Raw genomic sequence first — 15,878 nt, forward strand, 5'->3', positions numbered from 1 at the left:
GAACCTAAATTGAAATAAAATTATCATCCGTTTCTTCCCACTTATACAATATATTAAATATATTAAACTAAAAAATGTATTATTCATTTGTTACAAGATTGTAATAGTTTAAATATATACAGTATTTTATTGCTCTGATTCGGAAGGAGACAGTCAAGTATAATTATGTAGGCAACATATACTTAGCCGCCCTCTTCCGTATCAGGGCAATAGACTAATTAGTATTTACTTGCCAACGGTAACTGTGAATACGTAATTTTATATAATCACACTGCAGCCTGATTCAAGAAATGACTGTTGGACAAAAGAATTACATGTATTGCAAATTTTTGTTCCATGAATATTTTATGATGACATGTCGTATTTTTTTAGTCTTAAGAATATTTTACCACAGAAAAATTATTTCAATCTTTTCATCGATATGTCTTGAGTATGTCTATAAAAAAATTGTAGACGCATTTAAAGCCTAATAATTTCACAAATGTAAATACATCTGTGTTTGCATATGTCATTAATGTTCGTAAGCTATTATAGATTGGAAATAAAAAGAGACGCCAGGCTTTTATCAAAAACTCATAAGTTGTATTTATTTCTTAACAGTGTCTTAAACTTAAAAATTGTTATTATATGATTTAATATCATTTATAAATGGTTAATAACCATAGACAATGTACATACACAACCATAAACGCATGACATCGACATGTTTTAAATATTTTCAAAGAGTTCATATTTGTCTTACCAAAAATAAATATTGTATTCAATGTAGTTTTTCATCAATACTAATAGGCCAAGATTAACTGGATTGCAGAATATTGTAAACATAATTTAATAATTGTAAACATAATATAACATAAATTTGTAAACAAAATAGCGTTTGCAGTTACAACTTTCTTCAATAGATGAGTTTTTTAGTCTGCAGCTTAACAAATGTTTTGTTATATTGCATAGAAAGACTTTCTACAAAGCCGTTCTTGTTTAAAAGATACTATTTTACAACACACATATTATACAAAATACAGATGAAAGAATTGTGTTGTATACACATTAGTTCATCTATTCCTTCATACGGCTAACAAATTGGATGGCTATAACATAGACTAGATAGACAGAAACCAAATCCATATCAAATTAAATGTTATGTAATATATTGCAGGATTAAAGATTGGTATATTTAATAAGATAACCCAATTCAAAAAAGCGAGCACCATAGATCTATGCAGATGCAGTCTTAGCACCGGACAATACCTCCAATAAAAAAAAGATACCCCATCTTTAATCCTGATATTATTATATGATTGTAACAAAAATTAGCCGTAGTAGAAAACACAACCAACCAATTGTGGTAGATTTTTTTATTATTCTGTAGAATTCCAAGCTCTACCATGTTACACACAACCATGCATGATGTACTTGTTAACATAATGGTATTTTTGAGTTTGTTCTTGTGTCAGATATTACTGTTACAGCATTAGGTACTTACTTAATTTTTATATTACATAAATTGAGAGCCGTTCATTGTATAGATTGTATAACGCTATCCTACAAAATAGATCGCCAATGTATTACAAAATTAAACTTTGTATAAACTAAGTATAAAAAGTAAATGCACGATATTTATAATCTCCCGATAAGTCACACAACACAAGTACTTTTAGTTGATTATCAGACATTATCGATTTTCCAAAACTATAATCTATTATGTATAGCATGCAAATGCATTCTTATTTTGAATTTTGTTCATATTTTGTGGATTCGTTATACGGTACTCGTCTGGTTAACGATACTTGGTACCCGTCAATATCCTTCATCATAATATCAATTTTCACTCGGATCCGGGGTATGGCTGTAGTCTCACACTCTCCTACTACTTTGTAAGATCTGAGGATAGTGGATAATGCGGTCTTCATTGACATCAAGGCATATTGATATCCTGGAAAAATAAAATAATAATAACATTTCGAGACAATTCATACAGCTCCATCTAATCTCAAGACCTTGTGTTATGGGTACTAGATAACTGGTAGAACTACATAGATCTTTTACATACATACAATATGTATATAGTAAACACCCAGAGCGATCAAACGATTATACTCATGAATACAAATATTTATGTCGTGTGAAGAATCGAACCCGCAACCATTCAAACTAAAGCAGTACGCTATTCCTAGAGACCACCAGGATATTTTATAATTTAAAATTTATCATATTTAAAATTATAAAATAGAATTTTCTGATTTGTCTTTCCAATTAATCCATATTTTAAAACAAATCAATTATAATATAATATAAAATATCATTATTCCCGTGTCTAATTAGTATTTCAATAAAATTGGAAATAGAAATAAAATTAAAATGTATTATATATATGTATTATAAATGCTTATGTAGTAACATTTTCAATCCCTGTTTAAATGATTAATAACGTTAGACAATTAACTCGCTATGTCATGATTAAACTCCGGAAGCGAATGAATACATTGTTGCTAGGCATTTCGATTTTCCTCTGGAATTCTGTCAAGTGCGTGACATATCTCGAAGTCATTAAATAGAAGCTAAGCTAAGGAAGTTGATATCTTACTTTTAAATTATAATAATTTACGGAATTAAGTTAAGGTATTTGTTCAACTAATACAACAAGTTAAAAATATTTTAAACTAGTTTATTACTTAAACTAGTTTAAAATATTTTTAACTTAAACTTTTTAAACTAAGACATTAATGTCCATACTAATATTATAAATGTGAAATTGTTTCTTACTGTATCTCTGTTTGTTATCTATTAACAACTAAATGGTTGACAGATTTGATGTTTGTTGTTAAAATAGAAGTATTACGAGGACTTACATAGGTTAACTTCAAATTTAAAGGAAATATACATACATAACATTGGAATATTACTTATATATGAATTATTATCATATTTGTTATCATGCCATATTGTTCAAATAGAGCAATAGACATTGAAGAAGTCATAGAGAATATATAATCTATTAACAGCTGATGATACTATTTGTTCAGTTAATTGCGCTAATATTAAGAACTATTGGTTTGTATTGAAAAAATATTTTAATATTGGATAGCCTAATCATTATCAGTGAAGGCTATATAACATCAAACCAGTAGGAGCAAAGCAGCAATGAAAAATGATTAAAAAATAATTCGGGAAAAAGTGATGCATACGAAATTGGGCAGGTCAATAATAAAAATCAGGCTTACCAGGACAATTTCTAGGACCACTGCTAAATGGCATGAAACTGCCAGGATGTATTTGACTAAACCTTTCCGGTAGGAATCTATCGGGATCAAAATGCTCTGCGTCTGGGCCCCAATACTTGGGATTGCGATGTACCCCCCATATAGAGACCACTACACCAGAACCAGCGGGTAGGACACGTCCTGAAGCTGAAAGAAGTATAAAAGCCATGTAGATGTATTGTACCTTAAATTCTTATTCATTTATAACATTTAAGATACATCATTTTTATGTTTTACTTTGTTTCGAAAAACAATGGTAAATGTAATAAATTAAGTACATTAATCAATGTCAATGACAAAGACTTTAATAATTAACTTAAATTCGAATAAAATCAAAAAGTAGGTAAGTACAGTTAAACAGGTAAGCAAGTATAACAATATAATGTATATACTTACGTAACGTAATATCTTCCAAGACCTTTCTAATAATAAAAGGAACCGGAGGGAAAAGTCTTAATGATTCCTTTGCTACTCTCTCCAAGTATTTCAACTTAGGCAAGTCGTCTTTAACTACTGGACGATCGGAGTCACCGAATACTTCAAGTAACCTAAAAAGGTATAAGGTCGTTTTATTATAACTAATACATCTGTAGATATATTAGTTAGGCGAATTGTTACGCCTGGAATAGAGTTATAATTAATACCAAATGTCAACTACCACATAAAATTTCATTTTGATAATTAAATTCTATATTTCTGGATTCCACAACGTTTGAAGACTAATTAAAGAATTGATAGGAATTCAATAGTACCATCACATAAAAATTAAGAATCCCATATGGAGATATGAACAAAGTTGATATCTGGGATGGGATGTGATCATAACGCTCATGTATTGACTCTTGAGAACTGAAATTGTTACAAATTCTATGTGCAATTGTTTTACAATAAAAAATACATAATAAGACGGTATTAAAACATACACGAGCCAACTACGTGCAGTCACATATTTTACTGAGTTTATTAGACTGTCATTATTTGTTCTGTTATTTTCAACTAATACTTACTCTTTATAGACTTTTTCCTGGACATCAGGGTACATGGACAATAGCTTAAGAGTATATCCGGAGGCAACTGCGGAAGTGTCAGTACCAGCTACTGTAAGGGTGAGTACTTCTTCTCTCAACTCCACGTCAGTATAGCCCTGCTCACCACCGGAAAGTGTCACTAATAAATCCAGAAATGTTTTACGCCGGTAATCCTTTAAATCTGCAATAAAGAAAATTATACACTAAATATAGAATATCTTAAACATCTAGAAATGCTTCTAAAATATTTTTGTTTTATTTACTTACATTACATAATATTCAACTCACCATACATTTTTTCGCCTTTAGACTTAAATTCACATTCTGTCTTGATTTCTTTTCTTTTCCGTTTAATAACCTATAATGTTGAAAAAGAATTATAATTGAGTTCATGATATAACTAAGTCTCGCTCGTATTTTTAGTTAAAAATGTATTTGAGTGAAATCTACCAAACTATGATTAGTTGCGCAGAGAGACAAGATCAATTTATAAGAAAAATTCCAAACACTACATTAATAAACTCAAAGGATCAAGAAGTGCTTCAAATGTTAATCAGGCCCATATAACCTCTTGTTGTTAAGTTATATACATACAACGGGTCTATTTATTTCAAATTCCTTTTGTATTATTTGCTACAATTCAACTAAACTATCTACTAAAGAACAGACTACATAATAGAATCTGCCAAATTACCTGATCGGTAAATTCATGCATTTCCTTCAAGCACTTCTGATGCTCGATATACTGTGGGAACAGTTTGTATAGCCAATCTGGTTGCAACCACAAATGAAATATTCTCTCGCAAACCAGATTTAAGATACGATTCATACACATCAAAAATGGAGAGTCTGGATTATCTTGGGCGTTTATTTTAACACCCATTGCTGTATCTGAATGTAAAACAAAATACAATTACTGTAGTAAAACGTAAGCTTTGCCTAATATTTGAGTAAATATTTATCTAATGGAAGTATATTCGTCTAATAGAAAATAATATTGACAATGTTACATTTAAATTATTTTTAGAAAGACTACATATTTAATATCTCTTATGACTTCTCCATGTACACGTAAATACTATATTTACCTTCATCATTTCAATCGAGTACGAAAACATCTTCAAAACTTTGAATCAACATATTATTTTTTCGTGATAGGTAATTTATTACATTAATGCAGTAGCTAATTAATGTACATTGAAATATTTTAATTATGTTCAATTTGCATCAGAATATGCAAGGGTTTTCCATGAATTGTTTTTGAACTTTACAAGACTACTAAGTTCAACTTCAATTGCCAAGTAAAAATTTATAAACTTACCAAATACCGAGTCTAATGTATAGGTGCTAAGAAATGGCCATAGACTAAATGGACCATTATCAATATGTTTTGCCAGTCGTTTGGTCAACTTCGTGCTTTGCTCAGCAAATACCTCCACGAAGTTCTCCACTATTCTCGGACTAAAAGCTGGTACTAAGATTTTTCGCCGTCTTCTCCAGATGGAAACTGGTAATAGTAATAACGTACATGTACATATATATTACATACTCAGTACATGAGTGAATTATATACATGGAAATATGAAAAAAAAGAATGGTACGGAAACCTATGAAGTTATTAGTTTAATAATGTTTAATATCTATAATATTATTTATATTTTATTCATCATACCTATATTTATTTATTTTTCGTATTCTATATTTATTGTACCGACTTTAGAATCCCATTACCATCCCTCAGTATTTTAAATATTGCAACATTTATGTCCGATCGAGATTTTTGATATGATTTACTCAATATTTATTTTGTAAACCTTAAAGATAAGACATCCTAAAAAGTTTCTGTATCCAAAATATTACTTTCATAGAATTCTAGCAACTAGCTAACTATTAACTAACTATTTTTACTTTTTATAGCCAAAACTACTACAGTAAATGCAAAACTTTCTTTTATATCGAGGTTACTATAAAAATTAAAAAGTTGTTCTAATTTAAATAAAACTATTTTGTTTTTCATAACGATCAAATGATCACATTATGACTGTTACAAGTTAGTTGAAAGAACGAAGAAAATTCTAAAAGAAATAGCGGTTAATAAATAAATATTATAAGAAATTATTTTTTATTATTTTAAACCATCTCAAAAATCTTGATCAGACATGAACGTCACTCGTTATTGCAACATTTATGTAGGTACCCTTTTTATTATTGCGATGTGTTTTCCTCTCAGCTTATGCCTATGGATTTCTCAGAATGGTGTGTTACATTTTTCCAAGGTCGAGTGTTTCAAATCTAACGTACGTTAATTTATTTGTTTTTATATTTTTTGTTAGAAATATTACTAGAAAAACCCATATGTACGTTAGGCTTGGGACATTGTTGTTTTTGTTAATATCTTTTATATTTGTTCCATGGCAATTGTCCATATTTGTTCACCGGTCTTATATAATTTTGTTTCCTGTTTCTTATTGTCTTTGAAATGTTTATACGGCCTTCTAAAGTACTTTAACATTATAAAAACTTTAAGATCTGCATCCCTCAAGATTTATGTGTAGTCAAAAATGTTCAAACAAGTACAATCAATTTTTTTTTCATTGTGTAAATCTTTTATGGGAACAACCACTTTTTTAGAGGGGTAGGGGATTATTGTGGACTAATAACCCTACTGCTAGCAATATAACATATCAGGTTGACCTCCACTTGGTACCCCTTAGGGTTTCCAAGAATCGTGATAAATTCCTAGTGAATTAATTCCTTACCAGACCTCATGTTCATATTATAATCCTCTACTAGTGCCCCACCCGAAAATCGTTACAGAAGACTAGTGCACTATTCAATTATCCATCCATTAAAAAAACATATTCTTAATAACATCAGATAGTGTCATATTTGTCTCATAAAAATAACAATCAATTTAATTATTGTACATTACGGGAAATATCTATTTCCCTGTGTTTTTTTTATACAAACATATAAGGATTCTACGCCCATAATACCTATATCCCTAATGAAAAACATAGAATTGGGAATATTTACGGATTTAGGATAATTATTCTTACGGAACAATAATTACACTTGATCACGTAATTGACGTGATCAAGTGTAATCATTTTCTAAAACTTTATCAATCCACACTGTGTAGTTTTAGCGACATGGCCAATAAAATGCTAAAAAATGGCTAAAGATATTGTTTATATTTTGTATAATCGTTACCAAAACCACTATCGTTAGTTTTGGACAGATACTAATGTATTTTACTTTAATATATGTATTTCACGACGTTAGTAACATAAAAAAAAACATAACAATATCATAAATACTAAACATTAAATGTAATGACTTAATTAACACCACTGTGGAATAATCCTAATGATTTAAAACATAACCTTGAAGATTTTTATTACATAGTAGCTATAAATATTTAAGGGATTATAAATAAAATATAGTTTGAAAATATTATAAAGTAACGTTATCATAAAATACCTAATATTCATGCAAGCTAACCCATCTGTGATTAGAAACATTTCATATTTTTTTACAAACCGAAAACAACAACTTTACAATGTTGTTCTATTTAAAATTTGGATACGGACCAGTTCAATATAAACGGATCTTAAAAAAAATAGCAATATGATAGATTGTATCACGAGGATGCACATAGGAATAGATAAAAGATATTTTATCTAAAATCAAACAGAACGAAGTAGCTGGAAACTATAATAATAATAACAATATTTCAGGACGATTACACAACGCCATCTAATCCCAATCTAAGCAGAGCTTATGTTATGGGTACTAGACGACGGATATAAATACATAGACACATTTAATATACATAGCAAACACCCAAACATATATAAACAATCATACTAAATGAATACAAATGTTTGTGCCATGCGAGGAATCGAATCCGCATCATCGGGTGTAAGGCGCCACTAGACCACCACCAGACCACCGAGGCCTTCAACTGCTAGTAATATATTATATAAAACTTTGTACTTCTCCCTTCCTATTCGGCAATAGGTATATGTGACTTGAAAGAGTAACAGATAACGTCAAACAATATTCATACAACTTTGAAGAATTACGAAAGATCGAATGCGGATCACGGTCAGTCAACAGCTGTCACAAAAGTGTTTACCCATGAACATTTACGACATTAGTTTTTCCATAGAAAATAACCCTGTAATTAGGTATGCTCAAGGACTTGCTGGCATATTAAGACTTATTATACAAAAGTTTGTTTCAATCATTTGTGATGGTAAAGGAAAACTGTACGAAGATATAGGCTATACCTACCTACTAACTAAACTAAAGAAGAATTACTAAAAGCTATTTAAAAGCAATAAAATTACGCTCCATGTGATTTTGATGATTTAAATCACTAATTGATATAGACTTGATAAAGACTTTTTGGGTAATACTTTATAATTATGATATGTAAAATTATCGTATCACAATGTTAGTTACCATACTACTCCGAAACTTTTATTATTTTTATAATATAGCATTAAAAATACATACAAGCCTAAATTTTCACCCTCCTATCACTAAACCCCATTTTTTAATAACCCCATTTTTTTATAAAACTACTTTGCGGGATCAACTAGTATTTTATATGTTTCATGACAATTATACAAACAATTAGTTGATTACGAGAACATTACGAGGTAAATAGTGTCGCACGTCCGAGTGCGTAAAACTACATATGAATTTATTATTGTGCAAACAAGATGAGCAAAGTGCACAAACCTACAATATAAGTATATATTTCTCTGTTTTGCGTAACAGACGATGTGTCTAAACCTATATATTCCCATTCACAAGAGTATCAAAATTATCACTAAACCTTAGAAATATCACCATTGCCTTGCCTTTAACTTAGACCCTAAATAATAGATTTAGGGTCCTGGCTGTACCGTAGTAAGCTGGAATGGAAGAAAATGTCTTCCATTCCAGCTTAGTCTCATACATAACATCTTACATACAATCAATCCCATAGAAATATACTTCGGTAAAAAAAAAGGTTAAGTCTTAATAATATCTAATAAAAACCTAGGCTATTCACACAACGTAATCTAGTCCCAAGTTAAGCAGAGCTTGTGTTACGAATTACAACTGACATAAATGTACATTTCATAACATATTATTTTTTGTAAATATATACATAGAAAGCACGCTGACTTATACAAGCAATTATACTCACGAATACAAATGTTTGTATCGTGTCTGGAGTCGAACCCACGTCCATTACATGTAAAATACGGTGTGCTAAACCACTAGACCACTGTACTCTGTAATAAGTTACATGTAGAACCAGTAGGTACTTACCTGGAGCAAATATGGCACCATTGCCTATAATCTTCCTAATGAACTGATGCAGGTCATCTTTCTCTAGACATGTCTTCAACACCATTTCCAGATCTATTGGGTCCACCACGACTGTGAAGAAATAATCATTATTTACACACTTTATTATTAACAGCTAAATACGTATTTAGATATTTTATATAATTTATATGTATGTTAAAAACCTAGCATTTCTAGGGCAATTCAGAATCGCTCTCTTCAAAGATACAAAAATAGAGTTGTTGTTATTATATTACCTCTTTATTAATGACATATAAAGAAGTCACACATATCGCCTATCTGTCTGTCTATTATCCACCTTACTTTTTCTAAACTATGCAACGGATTTTATACAGTTTTCATTATAATTTAGAGAATTGATTCCGTAAGGTATTCTGAAATGACTGATCTTACTATTTGCGATGAAGATAACTGAAAGGAAGGGCTACTTTACCTAAAAAAATCTATACATATTGTATACACATATGTCGATATTTTGATGTATCCATACATCGCAGTACAGTGTAAACATTATACATGTAGCTAGTGTTATACGACACGTTATCTCGATTTCTGTCATATACACTATACACCCGCGAGAAGCAAGGCTGGATCGCTAGTCCTAAGAATGGAAGAAAATTCTGTCCAGAAATTTTCATTATTGTTATGATCATTGCTGACGTACCTACTCGTAATTTGTACCGCACGGAAAAAAGACAATTGACGTATTTTTTTAAATAATGAAGCAATTTCCAAGCGAATTGAAGAAAAGCATTCCACCATAGTAACAAATAGGTACCGTAAACCCAAATTATCTGTTTTAAATTGCATATAATATAAACAGGCTAATGGTTCACAAGGAAGTTAGCGATTTTTTTAATGTCATATCTTATAAGCGACACTTTATATTCACACCGGCATTTTTATTTACCTACTTATATTCAAATCCCGTAGTAAACGTGATTTGTATTGCATGTGGTCATTTAAACAAAACTAATGATATAACAGAAGGACGTATTATTTCACGCGGAAGAAATCGGTAACTTTCCGGCAATGGTGAATAGATTTTTTTGTTTATTATTAAATTCAAATATTTGTAATACTACCGGTATCGCACGGGTGGCATTACAAATATCATACATATGAATTTTCTTCTTGAATCACTCTGTTTATTTCTGAAAACTACATTATACTATTTTATATTTACTTTGTATGAGTCTTAGCATACTGATAGCGGCGACACCTTTGTTTTATACTATGTAAAGGTATCTGTACTCTATACATTTTTAATTAAGGATAATGACACCACTCTGCAGTAACGTAACAGTAAAGTTGATCTAGCGGGTTCCGCCTTACTTCGTTGATGGTCGTGGATTCTATTCCTCCCACTGTACAAACATTTGTATCCAGGAGTATGATTGTTTGAATCAGTCTCGTACGAGACTGATACAAATATTAGCTCTAAATAACTAAATATTAGCTCTGCTTAGATTGGGACTAGATAGCGCTGTGTAAATTGTCCAGAGACATTAAAAAAAAATAAAGTAACAATGTACTTAAATAAAGTTGACTACCTTCATCTAATTTACCATGATTTTATCATCATCATTTAGTAATTGACTTTATCATCATCGCATCATTGTCCACTGATGCCCCCCCCCCCCCCTCAAAGTATATATACCGTTAAGACGTGTTCAGCTTTTCATTATTAACCATTAAAACAAAAAGACAGTGTAAAGATACTTTACATAAAGTTGGATAGCCGACTGCAACGTTACTAGAAAAACATAGTGCCAAAAAGTAGAGTACAGAATAATGTAAGGGGCATTATGATATTCTAACCTAAATGAAGACGCATACAAGGCCATGATGATGTAACTATACAAAACGGCGACTAAATGGTATATCCAAGATATATATTGTCTTTTTGTGTTTAAACTCAAGTACATATATCATTAATAGTAATAATCCAGAAGCGAAAAAATATGAATACTTATATTTAGATAAATCTTTACTTAATTAAGATAGCTCGTAAATGTAATTATTATCTTTAGAATAATTAGTAATCCTTTATTCAAACATTTACAAGAAATTACGACAAAATCCAATAAAAATAATAGGAACCCCAGGACAATTCACGCATTGTCATCAATTCCTTAGTAAAGCTGACCTGCTGTATTATGAGTACTAGACAATTGATATAACTTTAAGATTTTTTTTGTAAATACATACATAATATACATAACAAAATAATCATATCCAAGAATACAAATGTTTGTACATGTGGCATGACTTCGATAATTGAGAATGGCTCTGACACCATCCAGAATTTATCATCCAGAATACCTAAGAATATTTGATATACATAAGTAGAGCAAACACCGTTTTAACTGTTAACTCTTTTTACGGTTGTTTAAAATTGTACACATTTATGAATAAGATATTGAACATTATAATCGACTATAGGTCGACTGAACTTGATAATATTATATTTTCAAGGAATAGTGTAAACTTGAACTTTTCTCAAATAATACTTAGTTCTCTTACCTAAATCGGGTCAATAAATTACACATATAATGAATGAACATCAATCATAAAAATTTGACACGTGAAGGCACTTACCGAAATAAAGAATATGATTGAGCCATCCTCTTATTATGCCGTCGTTTTCTATTGCTGAATAACTGAAGTTCTGCAACGAAGCCATTATATCTGTGAAACATACAACAATAACAATATACATATATAATAAAGTCCTAATGAGATATTAGGTAGTTATTGTTTCCTTTATACTTGTGAGTGATTTATATGTATTGTATATTTTGTTTCCATACGAATAACTATAAAGAAATAGCTTTTAGACTTGTTAAATCCTAAACACTGTAATAATTATTGTTATTGTTAAATGTAAAAAATAATTGCACATGAAAACTCTTTTACATTAACAAACATTACCCATTTACAGCTGTCCGAAAAAAAAAAATTTTTTTTTTATTTATAAAAACTTCATGCCCAAATATAAAACGAAATACATAATTATTGTCCGCCATATGCACCTTGCATATGGCGGACAATAATTATGTATTTTGGAATATTTAGTAAATTTTCTTTTTCTTTGAGCTAAATGTATACGTAGATAAACTATAATATTTTAGTTACTAGTAAAGCTAGTTTGTCCGTAACTATTTTTCAGTAAATATCTTTGTAATTTAGTAATCAATATTTTGATGTTTTCATTACTAGTTTAATAGTTTTTCAAACCTCTTTTTCAGTACTGAACCAAGACTACTATTATGATACCACTTGTAATTATCACCAAATGAATAGAAAATTACAACTTGCAACCGTTGACATAAATTATGTCTGTGCGTCATACGTTTAGAGAATGCATTTACTGTCTTATCACTCAGATCAAATAAACACATGTGTTTTTACTGCACACGATACTAATAACAATATTTCAATATACTAAAGTATATTGAAATATTGTTATTAGTATCGTGTAAGTAAACTGTTACATAAATTTAAACATACTATTTATCTGAATTATAGTATTTATTATATACTGGATTAAAGTAAAGCCTGGTAAATAAAATTAAACGTATAATGAGGTCTCGATTTTGCATTGAAATACGTCTATTACTACGAATGAAAAACACTAAATTAAGATTTGACTTCCTACATAATTAGGTGAATTAAATTATAAGACTTAGACTAATCAAATAAATTAATAAACATATGTATCTAATAACATATACATTTATTATTAACATTTCCAAATCTATAAATGAAAAACGATAATTATAGGCTTTTCAGATACCATGACATCGTCTGTAATTGAAATGACTGTTACTTCAAACTTCCCCCAGTATTTAATAAATACTGAGTAAATGACGTGATAAAAAAATCCTAAGTCCCTTTAGATTCTAATTACACATTACACTCAGTACAATTTACATTACACTAATACAGTCTATGGATTTGCATAAACATCAGAACTGTGAAATAATGATGACACATAGGATTCAGGTAGTCTTGCGTGGAAAATCGCGATTTAACATAAAAAATACGTCATGCATGATACAGAGCGAAGTTCAGTCACCTAGATACTTATCACAATTATAATAGTCATCTCGTTAAGTTACAAAAGTCATATAAATATTTATTGCTTTTTCAACAATATTCAATATTTTATAATTTTTGTGTGCTAGTTTAGTACACTCTTGATGGGTACAAATCTATTATTTAAAATTTAAATTTGGAACTTATTTAAAAATAAAATTTTAAATAACAATATGCACTCACCCTCAGTATTTCCCACTAGTGTGTGCGCTACACCTATTATAGGCAACTCCTCTTTTGGACCCGGTATCATGGAGGCAAGTTTATACATCCTTCTCCTTCTATACCTGAACACCACAATCCACAGGACCAATGCAATAACAAACAAATACTGCAACATTGTGTCCACAGTCGACTCAGGTGACGGTCAAGAGCATATTTGAGCCGCAACAGATCACATACGTCGTATATATTGTACTGACAAACTGGGGCGTTTTTAACTATGTATTTTCCTAGAGTTGACTACCGTAGCGTGCTTAAACACTTGGGTCAGGAAGTTCATGGCGAATGTAACCTTCGGAGGACAAGGAAGGGCTTGTGATGATTAATTCATTATACTATACCATGTACAGGGAACTATAGAACTTCGCAAACCCATATATGATTCTGTACTATAATTTCAGTAAATAAATCAACGAAAACAAAACTCATGACCTTCAAAAACGTAGGATCCATAATTGCATTACTAAACCCATTCAGTTTGTAATTGTAAAAAATACAAAAACATACAATTAAAAAAAAATTAAGGTGAGAAAAATTTTGTACTGTACCTTCCATATTTGTCCTTAGTACTTGTCCCTAATCCACTTTTGTCATTGCCTCCAAATTTGTTTAATATTTAATATTTCAAGTAGTTTAAAGACGTGTATGTCTGATATTGATATTTATCCATTCCATGATTTACAAGATAATAATAACATCAATATTTTTCTTAGAAACTAGCATAATTGGACATTAAGAGTGCATGATATGAAATAGTAATTTAACAAGTATTATTTTACAACGACTATATTTATAACTACTGTAATTATATGGATATATAAAATACAAAAAGAGAGAGTCACATACTGCAATTGTATTCGTTCCCAAACATTTAAAATAATCTCTAAGAAATCATCGACTAATTCAATTCAAAACACAAATAATTAAATTTTACTTTTTGTACATCCCATTTTTTAGTTATTTTAGTTAGTTTACATGAAAGCTTAATCAATTTACATCTAAACCTACCTCAGAAGTCACTGTTGATATACTAAAATCGCATGAAAGCCCGTTCAGTAATTTTTAAGCCTGTCGCAAACTGAAATGACAGTCGAGGCGAGCGACTTTCTTTTCTGATGTGTTTATTTTGGTAATTTTCTGTATGTAATTACTATTTACTTTTTACTTTATTTCTATCTTATTACTGCTTGGTATTATCTATTAGAAAATTAAGTACACTCTATAACAAAACTTGTCTATAGCTATATCTTCAATGAATATAGTTATACTTTTAGACACATTTTTATATTTATTTATATTAATCATAGCATATTATGGTATAACTTAGAGCAATATTTTATTTTTGATAAATGCACTAACAATTTTACTATTTTTTTATCGTTTTGTACCCTTTCTTGAGAGCACGATCGCTTAGCCGAGTCTAGTTTATACTACTAACAAAAATTATTGCTAGGGAACTACCTGAAGATAATAAGTTAATAGTGAATAAATTGAAAAAAACCGAACAATTATGAAGTAAACAATTTAATTATTTATCGTTTACTTTATAATTGACCAATTTCAAATAATTACTTACAAGGAATAATATAATTACATAAGACAGATGTCAGGAAAGGGCTTCTGTATAGTTGTTATAGCAATTTTTGTTAATAATAACGACGTTGAGAGTAATTAACCTATATTCTTATATCTATAAGTGATATATATGTGAAACTGTCACACAATAAGAAATAACTAATGAAAATTTTTATTACAGCACCTCCCATTGCCTCCCGTAACATCAGGAGAATTTTATGTAATTGAGTTACCGATCATGAAGTGAAATTATAATGCAGTTTTATTTTTCATGTATATTATATACAACGGTTATTCCCATCAAGTGATCAAGTTAGCCGTC

General features: G+C 29.8%; 1 protein-coding gene across 1 annotated transcript; it reads right to left on the minus strand.

The window, feature by feature from the left end:
• Positions 1 to 1,724: 1,724 nt before the first annotated feature.
• On the minus strand, positions 1,725 to 14,099 carry LOC131843619 (cytochrome P450 4c3-like). The gene is made up of 10 exons (XM_059192292.1): positions 13,943 to 14,099; positions 12,260 to 12,349; positions 9,620 to 9,730; positions 5,610 to 5,795; positions 4,983 to 5,179; positions 4,577 to 4,646; positions 4,268 to 4,469; positions 3,657 to 3,808; positions 3,222 to 3,407; positions 1,725 to 1,933 (listed from the first exon to the last, which is right to left on the minus strand). Exons 1-10 carry the CDS (start codon positions 14,097 to 14,099, stop codon positions 1,725 to 1,727), a joined length of 1,560 nt encoding a protein of 519 aa, XP_059048275.1.
• Positions 14,100 to 15,878: the final 1,779 nt, after the last annotated feature.

This window comes from Achroia grisella, unplaced genomic scaffold (genome assembly GCF_030625045.1).
Source record: "Achroia grisella isolate CSIRO2021 unplaced genomic scaffold, CSIRO_AGI_Agris_v1 utg327, whole genome shotgun sequence".
Classification (NCBI taxonomy): Eukaryota; Metazoa; Arthropoda; class Insecta; order Lepidoptera; family Pyralidae; genus Achroia; species Achroia grisella.